Below are 25,066 nucleotides of genomic sequence, written 5' to 3' on the forward strand. Positions count from 1 at the left end.
ATAAACACGAGTGACTCACGGGAGGCAGTGAGTTTGTAAAAATCATTTTCAATGCAATGATCGAATGTTTGCCAGAACAACGGGGTGTCACAATGTATTGCTTTCGTTTCTACATTTCTTAGTATTAACATTTTCATTCCTAATTGCATTTAACGTTGTGTCAGAATTCTTCAATCATTGCTATATCACTATATTATTTTTTAATTTAATATACTATTTATAGGTGGTAACTTTTCTAATGATTTTTGTCTTTATTTAAGTTATGTTAGAATATTTTCTGATGCACTTTAATGCGTTTATCGTTGCATATCGCGTCCGGAGTACTGAAGTCATCTGCTTTGTCATGACTAAAGTATAAGTGCCATTAGTGTTAGCTCTTGTAGTTTTGTAGTGCTGATCTTGGGTCTAAATCTATATTTTTTGCCTATATAAGGTTGCTAGTATGTTACGTCATGACAGAGAAAAAAAGAGTTTTCTTGTGCTCAAAGAAATTTGGATTTTACAATGAAGTATTAAGGTGGATTTTCTATTGTATGCGGTTTTAATGACGTAACATGAAAGCAGCCACTACTGTTGCCAACATCACACGAACCTTGTTATTATTATACAAAAGTAATGTAAATAAAATGGATGGTACAGAACTATGTTACAATATTTATTTTTCTGATCTAGTCAATAACATTCGATATTTTAATTCGATTTACATGAAAATTATCAGAAATCTATTCTCTATAATAATAGAAATAACTTCTATCTACATGAATATAATATATGTACATGCTAATGTTGTGTTGCCTGTTTTTAATTTATTTAAATATAGGTAACCGCACCAGAATCAAGATTTAGTATAGATGTACGATATGTACAGTTGAATCAAAACGCGTTGCAAGTTCGACAAAATTGTAACAAATGAGACTGATATTGTATTTACGTTGTTGCTGGCGGTGTTCAAGTTTGCTATATAAATGATTGTTGACTTATTGTTTTAGAAAAAAATGACTTATTGCAGAAATTCCAAACAGCACATTGACTACTGTATGAAATATATTGCAAACGCTTTTTGTAAATAGTACAAATCAATTCAAACGCTTCGTCCATCCATGTCGCTTGCTTCGGGTGCTAATGATACGTAATCATTAGATGCTTAGTTAACCGATACGATAATCCACACCGAACTACCCAAGTCAGTGTATATCATAGCTGAACTTGAATTTATTTGAAGATATCAATTTATGCGATGTAAATAGGAACATTATGTATATAAATAAAATATACAGAACGACTTACTGACGTTTTATTTGATTCCCCAATATGTCCGTGTTAACTGTTATACTACACATCATTTATGAAAGAACCATCAATTTTCACTATCAAACTTGTGAAAACAAGAAGACAGCGAGACAGACGACGAAAATGATACTTTTGTCATAGCGGTACTTGTATTTTGTTTTGTGTAAATAATCTGTTCGTAACAAATGTAACAATGTATTTGCTATAAAAAGTAAACAAACATATAATTGTTGAGACATTTATTCGACGTAGTCCATTAACGTTACATTTAAATAGTTACAGTTTCCGCTGAACATTAAATAATTAAATTATGTTTTACAGCCTTTCTAACATTACAATGAATTCCTCTAATTTTGTTCCTGATTTCGAAAATTACTCCAAAGGTACTTACTGTACACGTTTACATTCTGATATATAGATATACATTATAGAAAAACGTGATTTACGAAAAATAATCTAAATATACACACTCACAATACTTATTAAGTAACAAATGTGTAACATAGCTATAAGTGATTTAATTGCAACATCGATAAGTCTGATATACGAATATAGCGTCGTCCATACAACGTTTAAAATAACAATTACGGCTAGGCAAACAACTGCAGTTAGTAAAATATGTTAGTTACTTCAACATTATAACGTTTTCATATATGCATTTAACTATAGATAGGAACGGAATTAGAGAATATCGCGTGTCGGTGTCGCACTCAGCTGTGGCAGAGCTTTGGAAACCTAACACGTAATAATATGTATGTAGATAAGGCATTTGACATTTGCTTCACATTATCAAACTTAATTTAACATTCTTGATAGTCCTGAGAACACCTGACCGCACAACTGTCGCACAATGACATCGCCACTCCCACCTGACCAACTGGTGTTCCCTACATAGTGAGCCATGAGAGTGGTTGTATTGTAGCATATAAAAATCGTGGATGATAATGACAATTAAAAAATACTCAAAGATTCTTGCCTAAGTAATCTTAACAAAGCTATTAACGTAAGCGGTGGACTATGTGCAAATTTTTAATGTTTGTACTCTGCCCACGCCTAAAGCCTGTTTACCATATAAAATTCATTCAATACTGTCAAATAAATTGTTCCCCTCCGTGTCAATCTCCTTACTGAAAATTTTAATTTTATTATAATTAACCCATTACATTATTATTTAAGACCACGTACAAAATATTCAGTTATCTTAAAGAAATTATTATCCTAAACAGAAACCTTTAGTTGGTATTAGCCAACAGAATTTGAATGCTTAAGTTCATTTAATTTTTTAATAGAAACAAACCTGACTAAGCTTTGTTTTCGCGACGGCTTAGTAAAGCAGGAGTGGCCCGCCCATCAAAATGTTAAACTTAAAATATACAAATATATCAGTCAGTGGGCTGTAAGCTAAATTCTATTTCCCTAACTACAATACAAATAAGTCATCTCGCACAAACACGCCATTCACTCTAACCTCAAGAATTTGTTTAACAATAAGTATATTTATTCATTACTAAATATAGATATATAAATTATATCCACTTGTTCGATTTCATGATATTATCCTTAATATACAACATCAATAAAATTATGTATTCAATATACATAGTGCCGCGAAATGCAATTTAAATTCTTAAGATATATTTACGCTTTGTAATTCATATTTAACATGGAAAGCTATTTTAATAAAAAAATAACACGTATAGACAAGGAATGAAGATTTAACATTTAATTGACGTGCATTTGAATGTTTAAATTATAAATATCTTCAAAAGCTTCGCCAAGGAGTTCTATACGTTAACCATTTATTGCTACAAGTTTGTAAACATAATGAAGACGGGTTACATTCTTAAGTCATATTTATAGACGAAATACTGTTCGTCTTATATTATTTGAGAAAATATTGACTCATACTAGCCATCATTTCTAAGGAAACGATTGGTTTCTAAATGGCCTATCAAATAGTAATACGAGTTTTATTCAATCATCTGTAAAATCTCAAGCCAAGAGGTTTTGATTCGTTATTGAAACATTTCTTAACATGAGATTTGGCACGAGATTAATTTGAACAGCCACTTAGAAACTAACGGTTTCTGTTTAATTCAACTGATTCATCAGAGCTCGAGAAACGCTGATTGATCACATGAACTAAGGCTCCATAAACAGTGCAGCCAGTGAAACAGCTGTCTGTGGTCTCTCTAAACTTATTACACATCAATACAAAATTAAGTAAATAACAAAACTTTCGGGCATCAGTTTCATCTAACACAGTTTAACATTACCATTCAAATATTGGACATGGAAGTAAGAACATGCCTGTATGGACGACAGGCTGATATTGTCTTTTATCCAGTCAGGGCCGCAGCCTTAAGCACCTAGCCCTCTAAGCCAAGTGACGTCGACAGTTTCAAAGCGTTGATAAAAAACGTTCAAATTTATAGAAGAAAAGACATTTCGTTTCGATGTCATCTCCATTGATTTAAGCGTTTTCTATTTACGCTAACGATTGTCGAAATGATACTTGGCTAGAAGGCAGGGTCCCGCTGCCGGCCGCCTGCCGTCACCTACAGTACAACTCACAACCCAACGATGTTCACACAAACATCCATTTTGTTCAATACTGTTCCCCTCTAATACTTGCCATACTTTGTACACAAACTATTCGTAGAAAGTAATCGTCAAAAGTAGTTCTGAGATCATTCATGAACGTTTCTATCTGCCGTCCAGTGTCGGACAATAACTTCGAATTAGATTACGCTTCAGAAACAAGTCACAAGAACAGTTACGTCAATCATTTAGTAATATAATAATATAGATATCCAATCAACATACATCAACACACCTATCAGTAGAAATATAAATATACTGTACACTATTAGTTTTATACTGCTGTGGAGCTATTCATCCGTTTGAACATAAATAGCTCCGAATTTTATTTAGCTAATATAATTAATTTCCTAAGAGGCCACATGCCCCACTTTGCGTAACAATAGAATATAAAATCCCCACTATTATCAGACGCTCAGGTTATAATTCAAAGTGCAGCAAGTGTTAGATCTAAATTTGTAATTTATGGAGATTTCGAATTAAGATAATCGATATTATCCAAGTCAAAAATGAGCGATTCTCTGCTGCAAGTAAATGCTGCGATACACAACGGTTCTTCACGAACTACCAATGCTCACACAGTGTGAGTTACATTCGATTCGACACCAATCTCCTTTGGCAGGTACAATTGCACGTTTATCTAAGCTGGGCAGCCGTCAGACGGCGCCCGTGTGATGAGTGAAGGCTGACCTGGCGCGGCTCTACGTGGACAGGTAGAGGCGGTGGTAGTCGTTGGCCCCGAAGGCCGCGTTACACTTGGGGCACTTCCTCTGGCGGGTCTCGTAGCGCGTGCGCAGGCAGTCCCAGCAGAACACGTGGAAACACTTCGTCAACACCGCGTCCTTACGCTTCACCTACAAGTATACGCACGTTAAGTATTTAACATTTCAACAGAGTTATCCTTATCCTTACTAATCTTTAGTTAGAAGGTAACATTAAGTGTACCTGTATTTGCACACGCAAATGTTCTAAATCTATTTATATAATCTATATAATTGGGCAAAAATCAGACATTGTTATTACAAAAATGTAAAGTATAATATAGAGTACGGTACCTTGCAGGACGGACAGGTGAGTGTTTCCTTGTATTCCCGTATTTCCTCTAGCAGCACCTCGTCCATGCTGCTTCCCGCTTGCTCCATCTTCTTCATGCGCTCCGCCTTTCGACGGAGTATCGCCAACTCCTCCTATTATTTCATACATTATATTTAGTTAAAGTTGAACGCATCTAGTGTCACAGTTTCACAAAGGCACTTAACGGACAACAGATATTTAATTTATTGGCTAGGTACAGGTGAATATTTAGTTTACTCACATGTAGTCTTTTTGTTTTATACGCCTCTGCTTCTAAGGCACTTGTCTTCTCAGCCACTACTTGTTGCGCTTCTTTCATTTGCGCATGATATTTTTCTGGAAGGGAAAAAATAAAACAAATTATTAAACATCGGACAGCGTATTGATTAACCATTTGTTGTTTAGACTTGTTAAAAGCATTGTAGCAGGTTTCGTTACGTCAGACAAGTTAACCTTTTATTATGATTTTGATAGTATATTGTTAATCAGACGGCGATTTGGTGGATATCCTGCACTGCTCGGCAACGGGCTCCCCCAAATCCTTCCACGATTCTCTATCTCGGGTCACATGGAACCAGCTCACACGAATTAGGAAAACATTAAAGTTGCTTATTATGTATATGTACCTAAATGCAGCTTGAGGTCGGCGGCGGACTGCGCGGACTCGATGGCTTTCCTCTTGTGCATTTCCATGGCCTGCTGTCGCAGCAACAGTTCCTTCTCGACGGCGGACAGCGTGGCCTGCAGCAGCCGCTCCTTCTCTTCAAGCCTTCGTGCTACTCCACCCATCGACTCGATCTGCTGATCTCGTGTTAATACCTGTAATAAGTTATAAAAAAACTTAAGATACTTTTATACTTTCGTGTTATTATCTTGCTTTATTAATGATGTTTGAGGATTATTTTCCCGTGCTGTACCTTTTTTATAAGGAATCCAAGAATTTGTATGGTTAGGTACATAGTTAAGTGTATGTCACACATACAGTTAACTTGTTCTTAATTTGAATTAGGGGTTCACAATTTTAACGTTTACATTCGACATGCAACAGTTTAAATGGCTGATTTTAAATACACCATTAAATATTGTTCGAGTGAAAAATAAATAAATAAACGCACTGCAATATGCACCCTCAAATGGACCTACAATATGTTTAACGGTTTACCAGAATGCATACTTTGATAGGAAATGAACTTTGAATGCCATTTCATAGGAAATCTAGGATATTACAGACCTGTTCCTGCAGCAACTGTTTCTCCTCTCTCAACAGTTTGTGCAGCGAGTTGGCCTTGATCCGCTCGGACATGAGCTTGAAGTTGGCGTCGTCCTTCTCCCGCAGTTGCTGGATCAGCCGCGAGTTCTGCTCCTGCATATCCTCGAACGCCTGTCCCGTCACCTCCATTTCGTTTAGAAGGGCTTCTTCTTCCTGTATAAAGAAGTTTAATTGACGATTTACATTAAGAAATATGTATGTTTCATAGGGATACTATTTGATCCTAAATATTTCTATACTGTGTAAAGACATATTGTCTTTGTCGGCTAGGTTTGTAGGCCTTCCCTTCATTCACACTTCGATTGAGTTTTATATTGAAACTAACTGAGCATGCAAGTCAACGCCAACACCAATCATGAAACTCTTTAGCTCAAAACTCAGTATACATATCATAGCCCTCATATAAAAAGCGAGGATGAAGGATTTTAGATACTGTACCCAAAACTGTAAAGAATAGGCTCGCACAAAATTGAACTAAGCTACGTAGGTAATAGAGTATATACCGGAGATCCTGCAAAAGGCCTGGAGAAGCCATGCAGCGGGTCGGCGTTGGGCCTCGCGCAGGAGAGCTGCTTCTGAAGCTCATACTTCTGTTCCTCCAGCTGTTTGATCTTACGGAGCGCGTCCTCGTCCGCTAGGCGACGCTCGCGCTTACTCTCCTGAGGACAAATACATGTTTTGATAAATGTGGTCAGAAAAAACTTAATAAACTTGATTACAATTTCATTGGAAAATGATTACAATTTTGTTGGATGTTGTCTAATTTAAAATAGTGGAAGGTAATCACGCGAAAACTGTCAAGAGGTCTCATTCAGACCTCAAGTTTAAATTAATTCAATCAAAAAACCGAATATAATTTCTCTTATTCCTAAAACAATAATAATGTGACAAAAATGGACAGCCAAATCATTCCTTTTGAATAGAGGTCAGTTTGTTAGAGGTCCAACAATAACAATTACCCTACGTATATTAGTTAACATACCTGCGCCATCTTGGCCTTCTGCCGATGGTCTTCCAGTTCCTGTCTGGCCTTCCTCTCGGCCGCCATCAGCTGCACCTTGTCGCGCTGCTCCTTGCTCACTCCCTTATACATGTCCAGCAAGAGTTTCAATTCTTTTTGCTCATTCACTGCTTTCCTGCAAAAGGGAGAAAGGTTGTAAAAATTGCTAGGTTAAGTACTATTTTTGGAAGTGTATAGAATATTACGAATAATTTTGAGTTTGTATATAATCTTAAAGACTATTTATATAGAGAGCTTATTAGTAGTTAGTAGCAGTTGGTAAAAGTAAAGAACAACTTATTTCACAATAAATCTGTTGACAAGGCAATTGTGAAATTTGTGTATACTTTAATGAAATTGTACTCACTTAAGTTGTTGCTTGAGATCCTTGATGATGAGCTCCTGTTCCTGCAGCTTGACACGACTATGTTCCTTGCTGGCCGCCGGCTTGGCCTCTGGCCCGCCGCTGCCGCCCTCTTCGCCCTAAACCATTGAATAACTTGTAGGCAAAAATATGTACTCCATATTACCAGTTAAGTTCTCACTTTCGTGTTTGGGTTGCATTTTTCTTTATAACCCCCGTCAAACGAGAAGTGTTATTTGTGTGTTAATTTTGACGTGTCTGCCTGTCTCTGACATCATAACTTCCGAATGGATTAAGCGATTTCAACTTAGTTTGTTTTGTATTAAAGGTGAATTTCGTATGGGGCTTAGAGATGTTTGAAATTGGTCGAGGCATTAAAAGTTTCGGGCGTTGAAAACTTTACTGACGGGGTTTCTCTCAATTTTTAATTTAATGTCATCAGTGTTCATTTTCAATTTATTAGGCCAATATTCAGTCACAACTCTTTAACCTCTGTGTAACTGCTTGAACTCAGTCACACCAGTTACGAACGATGCCGTAACAGGACAGTGTAAAGTAAAGAACAGAGAAAGTGTGTTTTAATTTCGTGAAAATCAGGTTTATCCGTATTGCTTTGGTATGTCTAGAAGTAATTGACGCCACATTGAATAGACAAGTGTGTCTTGCATGGCCCGCGTGTCCCTACCTCGGGGTCGGGTTCCTCCTTCTTGAGCGCGGGCTTGGTGTCGTCCTGCGCGTCGGGGCGCGCGCCCTCCAGCTCCTTGCGCGCCTGCGCCCGCCCGCCCACGACATGCAACACCACACCACGCACTATATTATTACTGCCCTCACTAATATCTCCACATCATCACGACCATGACAGTAGCTAATATACAATTAAATCACTAAAAAAGTACTATGAAAAGTTTCGATCAAATGACAGCATAACTTAAAAAAAAAGTCAGTCATGAAGTTCAGAAATCAACAATCTAACTGACGGCCGGATCATTTTATAACCATGCATCAGTGACTATTTTCGAACTTGTTTTTTTGAAGTTGTAAAAACACCTAACCTCTACTATGCCATTTAACTGAGCATTTAATAATTAAAAAAGTCGAGCGCTATTTTAATCAGATATAAAATATACCTTATTTAGCTCCTGACTAGAGTCCTTATACTTCCGCTTGTAGCGGTGTACCTCGCCCTTGAGCTGCTGGTTGTGGTTCTGCAGCGAGGTGATAAGATGCCGCATCTCCCTGTTGATAGGACCGGTCTGTTCGTTCGCCGCAAGGTTCTGCTCAAACTCAATACGCAACATCTCGTATTCTTTCCGCAACTGACCGAGAACGTCTTCCAGTTGAATCATTTCAGATCTTAATGTCTTTTGCCTTGATAGTTCTTCGCTCTGAAAGTGAATTGAGATTATTATTTACGATTTGACCCAATAAAAGTTCTTAAACGAGTATACGAGGTTACCTTGGTGACTAACATTTTTGTCCATTGATCAGGTCTGTGAGTTACTCTTATCTCTAAACAGTGTTTCCCAAAGGGAATAATTTATGCAAACAATATCGTACCTCCATCATTTCAATCTGCCTCATGTGCAAGTTCTTCGCGTTCTGCAGCTGTAGCCTGGTCTCGTCGAGCGCTGTCTTCATTTGCATGGACTCGTTGTAAAGCACAGAGAATTGACTCTGAAGGCATTTGTATTCCGTTGTTTCTACTATCACTGATTCAGGCAGCTGGCGGATCTATGATGGTAAATATTTGCTTAAAATGTGAACTTTTTTTATTCATAAAAAAATCATAAGAAATGGAAATTAATAAGGATTAGGATACTGTCATAAGTTGCGGTAGCCTGTATTGCGTTACTGCTTAGTTCCCAGATATAGGTAAAGCAGAACCGTAGTGAAGAAATCAGGTGTAATGGTTATAGAAATGCATTGAATATTATTTTTTTTAACCAACTCAAGCAGTAATGAAATTAACTCTTGCATCTTGGTGGGTATCGCAAACATTCAAGTCACATGTACAAACACACCCAGACTTAGATAAGCATTCGAGGATCACACTTGCTCGCGACATGACGCGCACAGTGTGCTTAGCATGGTTTCATTCACTCAGCTATCCAGGCAGTCAAAGCATTAGCATAATGTGAGTATACTGACATCCATCTTGAGTTTCTCGACGTCCTTGAGCGCGTCGCGATGCTGCCTGTGCAGGCGGTCGAGCTCGGCGAGGCGGTTGTTGGCGAGCTCGCGCTGCTCCTCGAGCTCGGCGGCGACGTCCTCCAGCTTGGCGAGCGGCGCCGCGCCCGCGCCCGCGCCCGCCGCCGCCGGCGCCAGCGCCGCGCCCGACTGGTGGTAGCTCTTCAGCTTCTCGATGGCCTCCGCCAAGTGGTTCTCCAGCTTGTCGTTGCGGGAACGCACCTAGGGTACAAATTCGTTTACGTAAGCTTTACGGTTCTGTGTGAGTTTGTCTTTATTACAATAAATTATAAGCCAGAAATTACTAAGAATCATGACAATATTAGTGGAGTATTAACAATACCCAACCCAAAAGCAGTCAAACAATCATGTCATTAGGAACAACAAATTATGTGAGTTTTTGCATAAGAACATTAAATTATATTGATTATCATCTCAGTTTACTCAACAGCTAAACCCGGAAATGAACGAAGTTTAAGTAATATTTCTTGCCGCCTAACGCCTTCTTACAAAACATACCTTCAACAACTCATACTGCAGATCGTCAATCTGGTTCTTCAGCTCGGCATTTTCCGTGTCCCTGCTGTTGACGGCGTCCTGCAGCTGCGCGACTCTCAGAGTCATGGCGTGATGGCTCTCATGTAAGGTCGTACACAACGCTTGTAAGCGCCTGTTCTCTGCGGTCACTTCCTCGTTTGTAGCTCTAATCACGTCATCCAGAAGTGGTGCTGGAGCTCCTTCTAAACAACAAGTAACAATTTCCTTTTCATTCCTTATCCAGACAAGTAGTAATGTTCTACTGACTATTGTGTAATCGCCACAAAGCGTGCCACAAATAACAGATATTATGCTGTTTAAACTTATGTACTTCCTATAATAATAACTCGTGAAGCGGATATTATTTATAAATGAGACTATCGACGCGTTAGCTCGTAATAAAGGGCTTCGTTTAGGTCAGAAACTAGTTAGCCTATACCAATACATAGGAGTGACTAAACTTCATTGATCAATGATCTGCACTTAAATTGGATATTGCCTCCATAATATCCCTTTTAACAGAATAACTATCAAACATATTGCTCATTACATTAATTCTATTTGTTTAGCTGTAAAAGCATAAAACACACTGACAGAAATTTCTTATAACAATATTATAGATACTGTACCTTCACCCTCGCCCTTGATAGCGCGCCAGATCTTGTCATTCCTTTGCTGCAGACGATCGAACGCCTGCAGCACCTTAGCTACAGCGCGCTTGCTGACTTGCACACGGTTCGCGAGCTGCGCGTCCAACTCCTCCTTATCCCAAGTGGACAGCTGCATGAGAAACGATGTTGTTGCTTCGTTCTCATCTGTGAAAGAATTATTGTTGTAGAGTGTTCTGGAGATATAGGGGACAACTATACACAGGAGCAGGGCTGGATCTAGGGGCCCCGAGGCAACAAGGGAGTGGGGTCTCCCTTGGTTCAAGTTAAAGAGTTAAAGTGTCGTAGTTCAAGTGTTTTCAGCCAGTGAAAAAATGCCTAGTTTGGTGGTGGGGATCTAGGCACTGGCCTAAAGTGCCTTATGGATAATACGGCACTGCACAGGAGGGGTGATACCAGATGGATATGCTCGACTGATTTAAAGAAAGGCTCTTAGAGTACTAAAAGTTGTTATGGCTTGTCTAATCTTATAATTTAAAACATTTGCTGCAACTGATGCATATTTATAAAGAAACTGTAAATATACCCTGAAAGTCATAAATCAAGTTTTTGTTCCAGTCATTGTCATAACCATGAAAGTGAACTGCTAAATAATTAATTTATAAGCAGAAAAGAATTTTAATAATAGATTTAGATAGAACTGACTCTACAGTCTAGTCCATCTGGTCATCAGTCTATGTGAAATGGATGTAGTAATATTAAAGACATAGGTACTTTCTAGAATATAGTAACACATGATCATGTCTTAATAATGAGTGCATTCAAGGTACTCTCATAACAATAGAATTACATAATAGAGAACATTCTTGTTATTACATGTGTGTGTTTAAATGTTCTAGATTCTAGTTCACAATTATATCATCTATATTGTCTACCTTATTATTCAAAACTTAAGTTTAGTCTCCATAAACCTAAACAACAACAGATAGCTTTATAATACCAAACTAGCTAACCCATACAAACTTAGCTGGGCACTACTTAATTAGTAGTTACCTTAAAAAGTTCACATCTTTAGTAATACACTAATATTTAGTATGGAAATATCTAAAAGATGAACATACAACAGTCTACATCTTAAGATGGTATATTATGAGAAATATAGATGGAAAGAAAGATACATCTATTCATCAAGATTTCTACAGTTGACAATGACCTTAACCTACTTAATAATAACAATAGGTCATTAGGTTCACATATCCTTTTAAATGTAACTTCTTTGTATATGTAGACATGTTCAAGCCAGAATCAACTGGGTGCGTGTTAGATAGATGTAGGAGTTATAGCAATGAATAGCAATTGCTAGATCTTGTGGCTAGACACTGATTGGTCTAAAGGATGTCAATGTCAATGCATATACTCAAAGATTCATATGAGTAAAGCTAAATCTATATAGAGAGGTAGGGAACACTCCTAAGAGAGTTTTATTAAAGTTTTTAGCCTCTGTGTGAAATAAAACAGATAGTTAAAGAATAATTGAAATGTGTCAAGAAAATTATGGTGCTACATTTAACAAACATACTTAAGCGGTTTCAAAAGGAAACTATGTTTATTAAACAACATAAGTTTTGATAACCTGTAACAATTATACAATTAAACATGGTCAGCATTAACTTACTTTTATTTTCAGATTCATCTGCAGTCTCAGCGTCAAACCGTTGCAGGAGTACTCTGATGTCCTCATTGAGTAGATTCCAGTACCGATTGACAACACACAAGACAGCATCGTCCTGAGTCTGTCTTTTCTCAAGCTGTTCAATCCTGGCACGGAGTTCAGCTTCACATCTGTGACGTTGTTCTATCCTCTGTAATAGAGTATGCAATTTGTTGAATAAAGTTGAAACATCATAGTTATGGCTGCAATAATAAACTTGGGATATTAATCATCACATTGATGGCTTCAGATCAAGTTGTATTAAAGGCAGGGAATAAGTTATGCAATTCTGCATGAATTTCCAGCAAAAAGGTTAATTTATAATTGATAGGTGTTTCCACCAGTAACTACATCTTATTATGTAGCAATGCAACTCCAGTTTTTGTTAGGACAGGATGAACAATGTTTTTATTTACTCCGTTCCCCTTTTCATAATAATATAGCTTTGGAATTCTAATATAAAATGTTATCTCATGGAAATACTCCCACAATACAATAATTTCATTCTAATGTCATATTCTAACAATAAACTACGAAAACAAAGAAATTAAACAATGAGTTGTTATTAAATAAGTTATTTTGCTGTAAAAACAAGAATATGATCGCTAATTATAACCACAAAACCCTTCAGAGGTTGTTAAAAATAAAAAAAGTTGGCTATGTTGTCATTGTACTGTGATGCTATGTAATTAAGTGTTGATCAACAGCTGATCATGACATGTTTCTTATCCATTTAGGCCACAGAATAACATTAAGGTATAATAATATACATTAACTAACAAATCATACTTCATACAACTTAAACATACCTGCGCTAACTTCTTATTCTGGAACTGAAGTACTTTTATGTCCATTTCCTCCAAAGTAGACACAGGGCCAATAAGATGGGGTTCAAAGTGAACTTTCTTGATCGGCGGCTGGTTGCTCCCATTGCCGCCATCGTCCGCAGTACGCTTAGACATTTTGACCTAAAAATATGCGAAAAGTGAAATCCGCAAATCTCAAAAAATACAAGTACAAGAAGTCTTATTACGAAAACTATTGATCAATATAATCCAGTCAAGTTAGAAAGGGGTTCCTAAGGATTGTCATCAAAAGTTACTTGCGTCCTTTTTATTTTGACTGGATAATACGCATACCTGCTTGTCAATATTGACACTCTTGTGAATTGTTGTTTAATTCAAGTACTCAATTAACTGAGAAATCTTGAGTTCATAATTATTGATATTAGATATCATCTTGTTAATTTAAGCTGAAGAAAACAAACTAGAAACGCCAGTCGCCAAGCTCCGCCCGGAATATTGCCAACCTACTCGTCTCGCACGTCTCCGTCCGAGTAGGCAGGTGCTAGGGATGTGCCTGGGGTACACAGGAATTAATATTACTTAGTCGATTACTTGATTTTAATTAAAATGTGCGTTATTAACATTTTAGGGCTTAATATGTATTTTAAAATTATTTTTGTCTAATAAATTATGGCTAAATATAAAAACCTTGTTTTCGTTTTAAATGCTCTGAGATTTTAAGGTTAAACTGTAACCTGATCTTTTTATTTCAACTTGAAGCTAACATGATTTAGACTTGAAACTAAATTATTTAAAATGATTCAAAACAACATGAAAGATTTCAATTCTGGGAGAAAAACTAATAATGTTTTCATAAGGCCGTCACGATTCTAAGCTTTCGATGAGTTACATTGAAGAGGCCAAAACAACTCGTGAAAAGACATCTTAATCTAAATCTGTCAAATTATTAAACAGTGTGCAGGTCCGACTTGTAAAAATATATATTTTAAGTGAGATTGTATTGTTTTCACTTTAAATGTAATTCGAGCTTATTTGGCTTGTGATAGTCTACTTTTCCACTTTATTTAGTCTGAGTTTTCTATAAATGGGAATATTTATATTTATTTGCTTCGTCTAACGTATTTCGAGCGCATTCATGGGTCCAATATTATGTTTACAATATTTTACACCTTTACACTAAAGTAGAGGTGCCTACCTTAAAAAATGTTCTCGTAATAAAACGCGTGCACATTGCAGTACCATAATTTTTAATAATAATGAGCAATAACAAAAGCAACTTAGTATGAAACTACGTAAATAAATAATCACCCTGAAACCCGAATAAAATTCTAAGGAATGCAATATTTGTAGATATTTTGTGCTGTCTATATATTCGAACCCATTATGGTTTTATATTTCAATTGATCTTGAAACATTTTTAGGAACACCGCATACTTCTTATCGTGATAAGCTTTCGTGCCCAAATTGGGTCGTATGACGTCAGCTGTCCCACCCATTTTCTCGATAGCTTCTTGTACATTACTAAAGTACTGGGAAGCACAGGCGCCGAGTATTGCAGATCCCACTAAAACGGAGTCTTTTTCATGTGGCTTAAGTATAGGCAAACCCACGGCATCAGCTTGTATTTGTACGAACAGAGGGTCTTTTGTGATGCCACCGCAAATTAACATAGATTTAAAAGGCTGGTAACCCGACAGCACCAATGCATCGATAATATGTCTTGTACCATACTGTAAAAGAAAAGAAAATTTAAATAAATAAATATGGTCAATGACACATCATTATAATTTTTGAGAGCTACTATTTTAGCTTTCATGAATGTTTAGGAAGTGACAGTATACAATGTTCAACAATATACAATTGTGCCTATACATTGTAGATATAATTTATGTGTATAGGTATTACATGTAATTTATGTTTTATCACACTAATAATCCTGCTTCATTTATTATACTGATACATACACCTGTGTCAAAGTCAACTACTTACCGACAAAGCCTGTAAAGTGGCCAGGTAGAGGACAGACAGATTAGCCAAGCTGTTATTGATGGACAGTCCACTGATCATGCCCCTCATTGAAGGGTCGGCTAATGGGGACCTGTTGCCATGGAAGTCGGGCCAAACATGGACATCCTTAGTTAATAAGCTGACATCATTGTAACCTGCTTGCTTTGCCATATCTGATAATTGGTTTCTTAAGTGGCTGCGAATACTGAAATAGAAAAGAAATAAGAGATAGTACAAGTATATCATCGTATATATATATATAATAATACATACTCTCCAGAGGTCATTGTTTTCAGTAGTTCAATACCAGCAGGATGACTTGATATTATATGTTCTAATAACATCCCAGAAGCACTCTGCCCGGCCTCATTCAACCACATACTGGGAACCATTGCACTGTAATATGGACCCCAGACCCCTTGGACTTGGACAGGATTCTTGTTGACAGCCATGTGACATGTTGATGTACCACATATTAACCCAAGACGTGAAGACATGTCTTTATCAATCCCTTGACCACATGTGCCAATCATGCCTAAGCCACCCGCATGAGCATCAATGATAGATGTAGCAACAGGTGTTCCTGGTTTCAAACCCAGAGAGTTTGCAACTTCAACTGTTAAACCTCCACAAAATTCTCCTGGCATCAGCACTTTATTGCCTATTTTTTCAAAATTATTTGTTGCTAAATCTTCTAATCCTATATCAGAGAGAAAGCTTGTATTCCAACCTTGTTTTCCTTCTAAAGAGCATTCGTAATTCCATTTACAAACTAGTGAACATAAAGAACGGCTTGTGGACCCTGTTGCTTTCCATGTCAGAAAATCAGGTAGGTCAAAGAAGTATCCAAAGTCTTTCCATTTGTTTGGCAGATGTTTCTTTAACCAAAGCAATTTGGGCATTTCCATTTCCAAGCTAACTTTCCCTCCAACGTATTTTAGTATATCATGGTTAGTTTTGTTTATTAAGTCCGCTTCAGCTCCAGCCCGGTGGTCCATCCACATAATTATATTCTGGTCATTGTTGTTCGTGCCAACAGATATGGGATTTCCACCTTTATCTAAAGCCACCAGTGAGCATGTAGCATCAAAACCAATTCCCCTTATGCTAGCAGGGTTTGTATTTGTTACAACACTCTGAAAAAAATGTTAGAAATTAAGAAAAGTTCTATGTTATAATCTGTTCACTGACAGGTGAACTACAGGACACTACAGGTTCTTAAGCCTATGTTTCTTTTCTACACAAATAATTGTAAAGACTATCTACTTACTTTTATGACTGTAACACAACATTCCCAGATATCTTTTGATGATTGTTCATAATAATCAGTTTGTGGTCTCCAAGTCTGGATTTCTTTAACAGAAGCTTTCAATACATGACCTTTATTATCCACTAGTGCCGCCCTAACGCTTCCTGAACCCACATCTACACCAATGAAATAAACCTCTTCAGTCATTCGGAAGATTAACTTTTCCTGTAAAGTTGAATAAAAGTATTAAAATACTGAAAGGTATCTATCACATTATGATACATCTGTGGCACATGAAAAACACCATTAATTTCATAAGTTGTATTAGTGGTAAAGTTGTTTTGATGTAGTCTATTAAAATATTAAAAGGCAGCACCTCTTACCTCAGTTACCTCAAACAATGCTGTGATAGAGTGAATGTTGAGAGTACTTTAATGATATAACGTCAATAACAATATAATTAAATGGCCTTGATGTAGTAAACATAAGATAATCAAGTAATGCGACCAAGTCTCTCAAGATAACCTTGCCGGCCTATGAACTTTAGAAATACTTCTCTTATGTTACTCTCAAAATAGAGAAAAAAACTATGAACTTTCCTCATTGCATAAAATTTTGCAGATATAATGTATTTACAAGGCATTCATAAGGATTAATTTATATTTGTATTTCTAACAGATACTCTGCATAACGAATTAATTTATCGCCAATTTAATTTTACCGCTTATAAATATTTAATGTCATTAAACGTCACAGATCAATTTTTTTATTGCTTTCGATAGGTATGTACCAATTTCACTAAATATCCCATAGACAAATAGTGCAATTAAAAATATTCCCAGCAAACTATAACGAAGGTATTTAAATAATATATTCATATTATAACGTTTTAGCATACGGTCTTTTTCTACATCTACATCGTATCATTTAAATCGTGCAATGTGCAATTTCCTAAAATAAAAAGAATAACAAGAAAATCAAATAAAATTGTAGTCTGCGGTTTGACTGTTGACATAAGTTTGTTTACACTTCTAAACGATGTGTTAAACATATTTCTTAAACATTTACTATTAGATTAAGAAATACGTTTTATAGCAATAATTAAAATGGTTCGTTTCAAAAACAGGTGGGTGTGCTTGCTGTGCATGCTTTCATGACTTCGATAGTTACTAGTTAACCTAAAATGATCTTAAGCAGTGTATGCATAAACAATGATTTATTATTCTTTTTCAGATATATAACTGTTGTAATTGTCTGTCCATTTGTTCCCGAGAACAAACCCTTAGAGTTAAAGCCAAAAATATTCCATGACACGTTACTGAACAAAATACAACAGATGCATGGTGACTTTGGTGTAGCCTCTGTAACGAATGGATTTTTGACAAAATATTGTAATGAGAATACCAGGATAGCAATAATAAGATCGAGACATGGACCACATAGATTTGTAACTAGTAGTCTACCTTTTATAACCAAGATTGGGAAATTAGATGTTAAATTACACACACTGCATGTTGGTGCAACACTCAAACATACTTTTAAGTTTATTCAGAAACATCAGAGAGCTTATTTAGACTCGATGTGGGCAAAGTTAAAAACTGATGAAGAGAGGAAACAACTAGAGGCTGCAGTTATGGATTTCACAAGAACAGATGTTAATATAAATATAGAAAATATGGCTTGAATTCCTGTTTTATTTTCACAAAGAATAAAGTACTCATAGAAAACGAAAGTCGAGTGCTGTATAATATTGTTTATTACATTACCTAAATATAAAAATATAATTTTATTTTTTCATTTTAAAATATTACTATTAATAGTTTACAATTTAGAATATCTAAGAATTTGATTCTAGTAAATTTTATAAAAAAAAAATCTGGTGAGTTATACCAATATTTTTTTGCACATAACCCTTGCCTAAAACTGGCACATGTTGAACAGGTATAGTGATATGTAAAAACCTAAGAGAATTACTGATATTGTCAGTTAAAACATTTAAATAAGTTACATTTACATGGCTAATAATATAATTCATACCTGCTAACTACACAAATCACAGTATAATATTTTTGCAAATCATTTTACAGATACAGTCAGCAAAGGAAATGCTAATCTTCTACTCTTAGAGTTAATAGTACCATATTATGTTCCTTACAAAATAGATACAAGTTTAAATCTTTAATTTTATTGAGGGATTTGTAAGTAGAGCTTTTTCCTCAATGTTGATTGAAATATTGGTACTTGTTTGTACCCTACTTTAGTACAAAGCAATGTTACATTATTAGTGACCTTTGTGAAAATGTCAAATACATGCTCCACATTAGCATACTTGCGGATAGTCCTGCATAGTATCTGTATAAATACAGAGCCGGTCCTCTCACTTCTGTATGCTTCGAGATCAGGAGCTGTGGCATAATAAATAAGGAAATTTGACTTCTCCAAATAACAACTGTAATTTGGATTATCAGCTACTAAAACAGGACTTTTAGTTTCATCTACCTGACATGCTTGAACTATGAGAAGTTTTGGCTTGTCATGTATATTGATGGCCTCTTCTGAGTCCAACATACTCTGAATGTCATCCACTTTAACTTTGACAGAATCAGCTGCGTACACATGACCCTTGACTCCATGAGACAGTATGCACAGCATGAAAATACTGTCATCCTTAGTCACTTGGTACTTTATTACATCTTTGATGAATTTCAGCATTAACCTGTGATCCAGATCTGTTTTGCTGAACACTGAAAAATTTAATGATGACATAGTCCTTTCTAAGAGTGACCTGTCTTTATCAGAACCAATTCTTCTTTCTAGTGATGTAGCCTGTCCAGTGATCTCAATACTGTCTTTGGAAGGATAAAAGTTTTCTTGATTTACTATGACACATACTCCAATCCGCTTATTACTCTTGATTGCATAGCTGTCATTACCTAATTTATTTTGATTATCAGATTTCAAAAGCTCTGGTGATGATTCATCAAGGTGTAATTCCCCTAGCAGTTTAAATACATCATCAAAGTCCATGTTGTAATAGTTTTCTTGAGAATCTTTTTGTTTTGATTCATCCACTTTCATGGGTGCTGCTGGTGTGCTTGTGACCACAGATTGCACTGTGCCTTGTTCTTCATTGATAGACTGTTGCAATAGATTAATCTCCATCACAATTTTCTTCAGTCCAGGTAAATTCTCAACGATTTTAAGCAGTTTCTCTAAGGTAACTTTATATCCCAGCACCTTCTTACCGTACTGAAATTGGTCAATAGTTATGAATTTGATACACATTAGCTTCAGGAAAATAAGTTCACATGAGTCATATTCTGTTGTATCAATATCATAAGTCAATAGTGTTTTCTTTAGTTTCAACAGGTTGTCAGAGTTAATATTCTCACACAATTTGTAGAGTGCTTTTTTCAAAGGATTAATGTACATTTTTACGTGAATGTTTTCAGTTTGATAATGTCTGCGTGCTGCGGGAACGTTGAAGCCAAGTTTTCTGACTATACCAAATAGTTGGCAGATGAGGAGGGCTTCCACAAACTCATGTTTCCAGTTAGGGCTATGCTTGGCATGTCGGAACCATTCGTGTAGCATGTTGAGGTTTATAGACGAGCCAGCATCGTTAGACACTCGTTGAAACACTATAAGGCGCTGCAGAGCTGTGTCCGGTGTATCGTATAATAGAAAAACCAGAGAGGTCATATCGTACGGATTGTCGTGGAGTTCTTTTTCAATTTCTGATATTATATCCATATTCATTACATCGTTATTACCCAGTATAGTATCAGCATCAATGCCGTGAGCGCGAGAGTCTGGTTCCATAATTCTTATCTGAACGTTCTGAAGAAGAGAAGACGCAATAAATACAAAAGTGTAAAAATAAAGTTTGCTCTGGCACTAAGTAATAAGTATTTGACATTTAGGGTACTTTACATTTTCCAAATAACAATGTTGCCTGTTAATAATTTAAGGCTATCGCGTATAAATTGTATAAACCGTATAAGGAAATGGATTACGCACGCAAAAAGAGTTTGCAGTTGAATCTAACATACTTGTACTTTACTATTTATTATAAAATACGATAGTCCTACAGTCCTACTTTACAAACATGTTGGTATGGCAGCACTATTATTATTATACCAGTGTCATTAGTGTCATAGTATAATTTTTGAGGTTATCTAACATTGTCATCAATTGAAAAAGTTGTTGTGATTAATGAACTTTGAGAACATATATACTTTAATTATATAACATGCAAGTTACTAGAACCGAAGTCCTAAAACTTTACAAACATCTCATCTCGTATTCGAAGTCTTTGACATTGACAGATTCAGCATACTTTAGACGAAGAGTTGTTACTGAATTTAAAAATAATAAATCATTAACTAAAAGTAAAGATATAGCCTTTGCTTATCAGGTAAATATTTCTATCATGCATTTTTATCTCAGTCAAATCAGTTTATAATATTGTTGTTCTTCAGCGGGGCAAAGGCCATACTGGATACTTCCTCATTGCTTTTGCCCTATTCAAACACTACATAACTTGAGCTGAAAAGGAAATACTCAATTCTTTATTTGCTCTACAAATGCATAAACAAACCAATACTAATAACCATTTGTTAATCACAACATTTATTTTGCTGTTTCAGAAAGGTGAAGCATTGCTGCGCCGTGGATCGGTAGTCTAAGATGCTACTGAATACTTTGTGCCGCTTCCATACCGCGGTAGTACCCCGCATGTGTGTGAGACTCAAACACAAAATAGATTATTCAAAAGTGCCTAAGATTAATGAAAATGATTTATCTGAACAATTTGTTAGAGGTGGTGGGCCAGGAGGTTCTGCTGTTAATAAAAATGCCAATTGTGTAGTACTAACACATATACCAACAGGTATTTTTCTTTCCATACTTAGATAGAACCTCATTTCTATGCAACTTAATGTGAGAAACATTTCAATATGTTTATGATAATAAAACGAAAAAGAGACTCATTCCATAATAATTGCATAACAGAAATATTATTTACCTCATTATATTGTAAAATAGTACAACAAGTTTATTTTGTCTTTCGCAGGTACAGTAGTGAAATGCCATACAAGCAGATGTCAAGATGAAAATAGGAAAAAGGCCCGAGAACTATTAACAGCTAAACTAGACCAAGAGCTAAATGGTGAAGAAAGTGTTGCAGCACAAACAAAACGTTTAGAAGCTGGGAAATTTAAAAAATCAGAATATAAAAAGAAAAAAATGGCCCAGCTCAAAAGTGAATGGAAGAAAAGAGAAGGATTAACTTAAAAATGTAAAATAGTCATTAAAATTTTCATAGATTAAGTAGATATGCAAAATAAAATGTATTTCATATAAAGCATTGTGCTTTTTAATGATTAAACTCATCTTCAACTGCAAATTCTTTGCTTATAAAGTACAAATTCAATTGTCAATGGTGGATAAAAGTAGCTTTTGTGCTGTTTCAGGGTATCAGCCACCGCTAAATGAAAATTCTATCAATATTGGTCCAGCCTTTTGAGGTTGATAGGTTAACAAATGTATAAAATACTACTTACTATTTGTATTACTAAGTAATTTTTAGCAATCTTCTACACAACTCTGTTTCTTGAACAAACAAGTAGATGGCGTCAAATATGGTTCAAGTCATCAGTGTCCGCGGCGCTATGTGTTTGTACGATTGACAGCGAGTGGTTTATAATGAAGATTTGTTTCGTTTCGTAGTCACTCACAAATGAAAGCTGTACACAAGAGTTGTTTCCAAGGGTTACTCATAGATGGCGTTGGGCACAAAGAAGTTCCGATAAGACCATGAACAACAATTTGATTGTTCTTGAATGTTCACACAATTTTTAATTGGATATTGGGGATAAGTTTTAGAAAGTAGAACTTCAGCTTTTAAGTTTTCAAAACGTCTTTATTTCCTACAAATTCAATTACAGGAAATTATTATAAAAAGAGAAGTATCTCCCATCTAAACATTCATAGCTATGGGCTTGTACATGATTTAAGTATCTTATTAAAATTTGGGTACGTTTCGCCTGTCCACCAAGGATTTTCTAGCAGAGTATTTGTCAGATATTTGTTTAGAAACTAGTAGTATATGTCTATGCAACATAGTATTGATAGCAGTCAATTCCGTGCAGTTACGGGGTATGTAGTTCCCATCGATTACAACCTTGAATAGACCAGTCAAGGTTGACTTCTTGAAATCCTGTTGGTACTTGATGACTGTCAGCAGTCTTTTGACGCTTATGTATGTTAGGTCGTTGTAAGCTAGATTCAAGTAACTTAAAGCGAGATTGCCTAAACTAAATACGAAATCATCATGAATTCTTACATGTTCTTTACTGAAGGGGTCTACGAATTCTCCTATTAAATCTTTGGTCATCGTTTCAGCCTTTTCTTGTAAATTTTCATCGCTTGCGCGGCTTTTAGGTTTTTCCTTATTTTTCATGCTTTTAACGCTTCCCTTGCTTTTGACAGGTGATGCTCTTCTAGATAAGGAATCTCTTCTACTTATAGAATCTCTTTTAGATAAAGAATCTCTTTTAGTCATGGAGTCTCTTTTAGTCATGGAGTCCCTTTTAGTCATGGAGTCTCTTTTTTTTACTACCTGGCTGACGGCTGGCGACTGTACTCCCAATTTGAGTAAAAACTCCATGATTAATGTGCGTTTCTTTTTCAAGTACAACATGTGCCTGTATCGTTTGTCCATGATTTCCTCGTACGTCAACGGAAATTCTACCAGAACGTCAAGTATTTGCCTGGCGCCCTCGTCACTAAGAAGGTTATCAGCTAGATTTAAATATCGTAGGTGTCTGTTGGATCTGAGAGCCTCTGCTATAAATTTAGCTCCAACGTCAGTTATATGATTTGAACTAAGATTTAAAGCGACTAAGTTTTCTTCTGCTGATTCCATATAGATTAACCTAGAACTTAAGCGTTCACACACGTCATCGTTGATTTTACATCTGGAGAGCGAAAAGTTTCTGATACAGGATGGGCTAGCTAGAATCGCGTCATAGTTACCTGCGGGCAGGGGGCAGTCGTCTAAGCAGATATCGGTGATGTTGGTAAATGCTATAACTTTGCCAAGTTCGTGCAATGTGTAGAAATCTATAAAACAATCTTTTATCGTAATTTTGGTCAGCTGAGAGTAGTGAGGAAGAGCTAACCCGATCAGTTGCATCAATATCCTCGGCAGGCGCTGTTCATGAAAGTGGGATATCGATATTTCCGTGAGTCGATTGTTGTGGTCCTGCGAAATTGATATAGGCAGAGTGTGGAGGTCGGGCGGTTCTGTTAGCTCGAGTTGTTCCTTAGTTGTGAATGAAGAGGAACCCTGGACGACTTCTGCAACAACAGGTACATTGTTTATCCATTTGGCCGATTTATCTTTCGTTTTGGAGGAACTGGCTTCATATGTCTTTTGGGGTTTGAAAATTGCTTCTGAAAATAGGAGGCAATAGTTACAAATGCATGCTTGTTTTTTTTTAAGCTTTGTGTGATTCTGTTGAAAGATCTGCCACTGGCCTCTTAAGTTAGGAAGACTTGCACTTGCGGAAGCGCGTCGGCGCACTGCGAGGCGTACAGCGGCGAAACGCTTCTACAACTGCTTATTGGTATATTCTTACCACGGCTGCGATTTTTTACGACGACGACAGCGATCGGCATATTGAAGCGCCTGCACACTTCATTGATGTATTCATCAAAGCCGACCTCGCCTTCCACGGAAGCGGTGCGGGTAACCTTCTCAGACCTCGACGATCGTCCAGATTTTAAAGAACGCAATGAAGTTCCTACATTCATTGTTATACTTGTGTAAAATATGTATAAAAATAAGTTAATCAAAACTAAATCATTATCAAAAACCTTCTATTAAAAAATAGAGTAGATAACATGTAAATATTTTCTAAACCTTTGACAGTTATAGGACCAACTGTCTGTAAGTTTGAAGGAGTTTTATTGTAAAAAGAGTTTTGGTAATGTCTGAATAAATTGTCTTATAAGAGAGGCCAACCTACCCCAAAATATTTAGTAAAGTGTACGATTATTTTGATTTCACATGCTTGTATAATAAAACGAATCAGTTTTGAACATTGTTTTGTGTTTGACGTCCTATACTTAATCAGGTGGGAAATGCCTTAAGCAAGATCATGAGACGCGGTCGGTATTGAACGGGATTAGTTTCTGCGACGGAGGATGGATAGAGACTATATATGGAATATGATGACAAAAGCGCTTCAGCTTATAGCCCATTTTAGGAATGAACGAAGTAGGAAGTCTGCAGAATTTGACAAAAGAAAAAGAAACATCGTCAAGTCCGAAGAAACCGGCATATCCATTCAGCGTA

General features: G+C 36.2%; 6 protein-coding genes across 11 annotated transcripts; 2 read left to right on the forward strand and 4 right to left on the reverse strand.

Annotated features, from left to right (window-relative positions):
* Nucleotides 1-1,512: 1,512 nt before the first annotated feature.
* LOC113491748 (E3 ubiquitin-protein ligase Bre1) lies at nt 1,513-14,005 on the reverse strand. 3 transcript variants are annotated; one of them, XM_026868902.1, is made up of 17 exons: nt 13,782-14,005; nt 13,452-13,610; nt 12,607-12,793; nt 10,953-11,138; nt 10,306-10,526; nt 9,748-10,008; nt 9,157-9,330; nt 8,727-8,984; nt 8,285-8,368; nt 7,603-7,718; nt 7,218-7,371; nt 6,739-6,894; nt 6,197-6,388; nt 5,592-5,784; nt 5,207-5,301; nt 4,947-5,078; nt 1,513-4,745 (listed from the first exon to the last, which is right to left on the reverse strand). In XM_026868902.1, the coding sequence occupies exons 2-17, from the start codon at nt 13,602-13,604 to the stop codon at nt 4,593-4,595; spliced, it is 2,715 nt and encodes a 904-aa protein (XP_026724703.1). In that variant the 5' UTR covers nt 13,605-13,610; nt 13,782-14,005; the 3' UTR covers nt 1,513-4,592. The 3 variants fall into 3 exon arrangements, with proteins under 3 accessions (XP_026724703.1, XP_026724702.1, XP_026724701.1); XM_026868901.1 differs by having other exon boundaries at nt 8,285-8,389; XM_026868900.1 differs by having other exon boundaries at nt 8,285-8,392.
* A 673-nt stretch (nt 14,006-14,678) lies between these two features.
* Nucleotides 14,679-17,438, reverse strand: LOC113491749 (FGGY carbohydrate kinase domain-containing protein). Of its 2 annotated transcripts, none has more exons than XM_026868904.1 (5): nt 17,097-17,438; nt 16,726-16,929; nt 15,729-16,591; nt 15,438-15,660; nt 14,679-15,178 (listed from the first exon to the last, which is right to left on the reverse strand). In XM_026868904.1, the coding sequence occupies exons 2-5, from the start codon at nt 16,909-16,911 to the stop codon at nt 14,813-14,815; spliced, it is 1,638 nt and encodes a 545-aa protein (XP_026724705.1). In that variant the 5' UTR covers nt 16,912-16,929; nt 17,097-17,438; the 3' UTR covers nt 14,679-14,812. The 2 variants fall into 2 exon arrangements, with proteins under 2 accessions (XP_026724705.1, XP_026724704.1); XM_026868903.1 differs by having other exon boundaries at nt 17,088-17,438.
* A 233-nt stretch (nt 17,439-17,671) lies between these two features.
* LOC113491753 (ribonuclease P/MRP protein subunit POP5) lies at nt 17,672-18,389 on the forward strand. The gene is made up of 2 exons (XM_026868908.1): nt 17,672-17,830; nt 17,938-18,389. Exons 1-2 carry the CDS (start codon nt 17,811-17,813, stop codon nt 18,386-18,388), a joined length of 471 nt encoding a protein of 156 aa, XP_026724709.1. The 5' UTR covers nt 17,672-17,810; the 3' UTR covers nt 18,389.
* A 192-nt stretch (nt 18,390-18,581) lies between these two features.
* On the reverse strand, nt 18,582-20,612 carry LOC113491750 (caspase-8-like). The gene has a single exon (XM_026868905.1). The coding sequence runs from the start codon at nt 20,524-20,526 to the stop codon at nt 18,889-18,891; it is 1,638 nt and encodes a 545-aa protein (XP_026724706.1). The 5' UTR covers nt 20,527-20,612; the 3' UTR covers nt 18,582-18,888.
* A 236-nt stretch (nt 20,613-20,848) lies between these two features.
* LOC113491754 (probable peptide chain release factor C12orf65, mitochondrial) lies at nt 20,849-22,111 on the forward strand. 2 transcript variants are annotated; one of them, XM_026868911.1, is made up of 3 exons: nt 20,849-21,121; nt 21,354-21,357; nt 21,779-22,111. In XM_026868911.1, exons 1-3 carry the CDS (start codon nt 20,957-20,959, stop codon nt 21,997-21,999), a joined length of 390 nt encoding a protein of 129 aa, XP_026724712.1. In that variant the 5' UTR covers nt 20,849-20,956; the 3' UTR covers nt 22,000-22,111. The 2 variants fall into 2 exon arrangements, with proteins under 2 accessions (XP_026724712.1, XP_026724711.1); XM_026868910.1 differs by having other exon boundaries at nt 21,029-21,121; nt 21,354-21,595.
* A 495-nt stretch (nt 22,112-22,606) lies between these two features.
* LOC113491752 (leucine-rich repeat-containing protein 71-like) lies at nt 22,607-24,773 on the reverse strand. Of its 2 annotated transcripts, none has more exons than XM_026868907.1 (2): nt 24,348-24,773; nt 22,607-24,066 (listed from the first exon to the last, which is right to left on the reverse strand). In XM_026868907.1, exons 1-2 carry the CDS (start codon nt 24,520-24,522, stop codon nt 22,730-22,732), a joined length of 1,512 nt encoding a protein of 503 aa, XP_026724708.1. In that variant the 5' UTR covers nt 24,523-24,773; the 3' UTR covers nt 22,607-22,729. The 2 variants fall into 2 exon arrangements, with proteins under 2 accessions (XP_026724708.1, XP_026724707.1); XM_026868906.1 differs by having other exon boundaries at nt 22,607-24,162.
* Between the last annotated feature and the right edge of the window lie 293 nt (nt 24,774-25,066).

This window comes from Trichoplusia ni, chromosome 3 (genome assembly GCF_003590095.1).
Source record: "Trichoplusia ni isolate ovarian cell line Hi5 chromosome 3, tn1, whole genome shotgun sequence".
Lineage (NCBI taxonomy): Eukaryota > Metazoa > Arthropoda > Insecta > Lepidoptera > Noctuidae > Trichoplusia > Trichoplusia ni.

Bases quoted from the DNA above. Each gene is read 5' to 3' on its own strand.
- LOC113491748 (XM_026868900.1), bottom strand. From the start codon at position 13,604: ATGTCTAAGCGTACTGCGGACGATGGCGGCAATGGGAGCAACCAGCCG. The intron at 10,527-10,952 runs GTACAGTATCTA...CTTGTTGTTTAG, and splicing joins TATCAAGGGCGAGGGTGAAG to AAGGAGCTCCAGCACCACTT. The intron at 4,746-4,946 runs GTACCGTACTCT...GTATACTTGTAG, and splicing joins TCACCTGTCCGTCCTGCAAG to GTGAAGCGTAAGGACGCGGT.
- LOC113491749 (XM_026868904.1), bottom strand. From the start codon at position 16,911: ATGACTGAAGAGGTTTATTTCATTGGTGTAGATGTGGGTTCAGGAAGC. The intron at 16,592-16,725 runs GTAAGTAGATAG...CATTTTTTTCAG, and splicing joins GTTGTGTTACAGTCATAAAA to AGTGTTGTAACAAATACAAA. The intron at 15,661-15,728 runs GTATGTATTATT...TTTCTATTTCAG, and splicing joins AAAACAATGACCTCTGGAGA to TATTCGCAGCCACTTAAGAA.
- LOC113491753 (XM_026868908.1), top strand. From the start codon at position 17,811: ATGGTTCGTTTCAAAAACAG. The intron at 17,831-17,937 runs GTGGGTGTGCTT...ATTCTTTTTCAG, and splicing joins ATGGTTCGTTTCAAAAACAG to ATATATAACTGTTGTAATTG.
- LOC113491750 (XM_026868905.1), bottom strand. From the start codon at position 20,526: ATGGAACCAGACTCTCGCGCTCACGGCATTGATGCTGATACTATACTG.
- LOC113491754 (XM_026868910.1), top strand. From the start codon at position 21,394: ATGCTACTGAATACTTTGTGCCGCTTCCATACCGCGGTAGTACCCCGC. The intron at 21,596-21,778 runs GTATTTTTCTTT...TGTCTTTCGCAG, and splicing joins ACTAACACATATACCAACAG to GTACAGTAGTGAAATGCCAT.
- LOC113491752 (XM_026868906.1), bottom strand. From the start codon at position 24,522: ATGAATGTAGGAACTTCATTGCGTTCTTTAAAATCTGGACGATCGTCG. The intron at 24,163-24,347 runs GTAAGAATATAC...TCCTATTTTCAG, and splicing joins CGTAAAAAATCGCAGCCGTG to AAGCAATTTTCAAACCCCAA.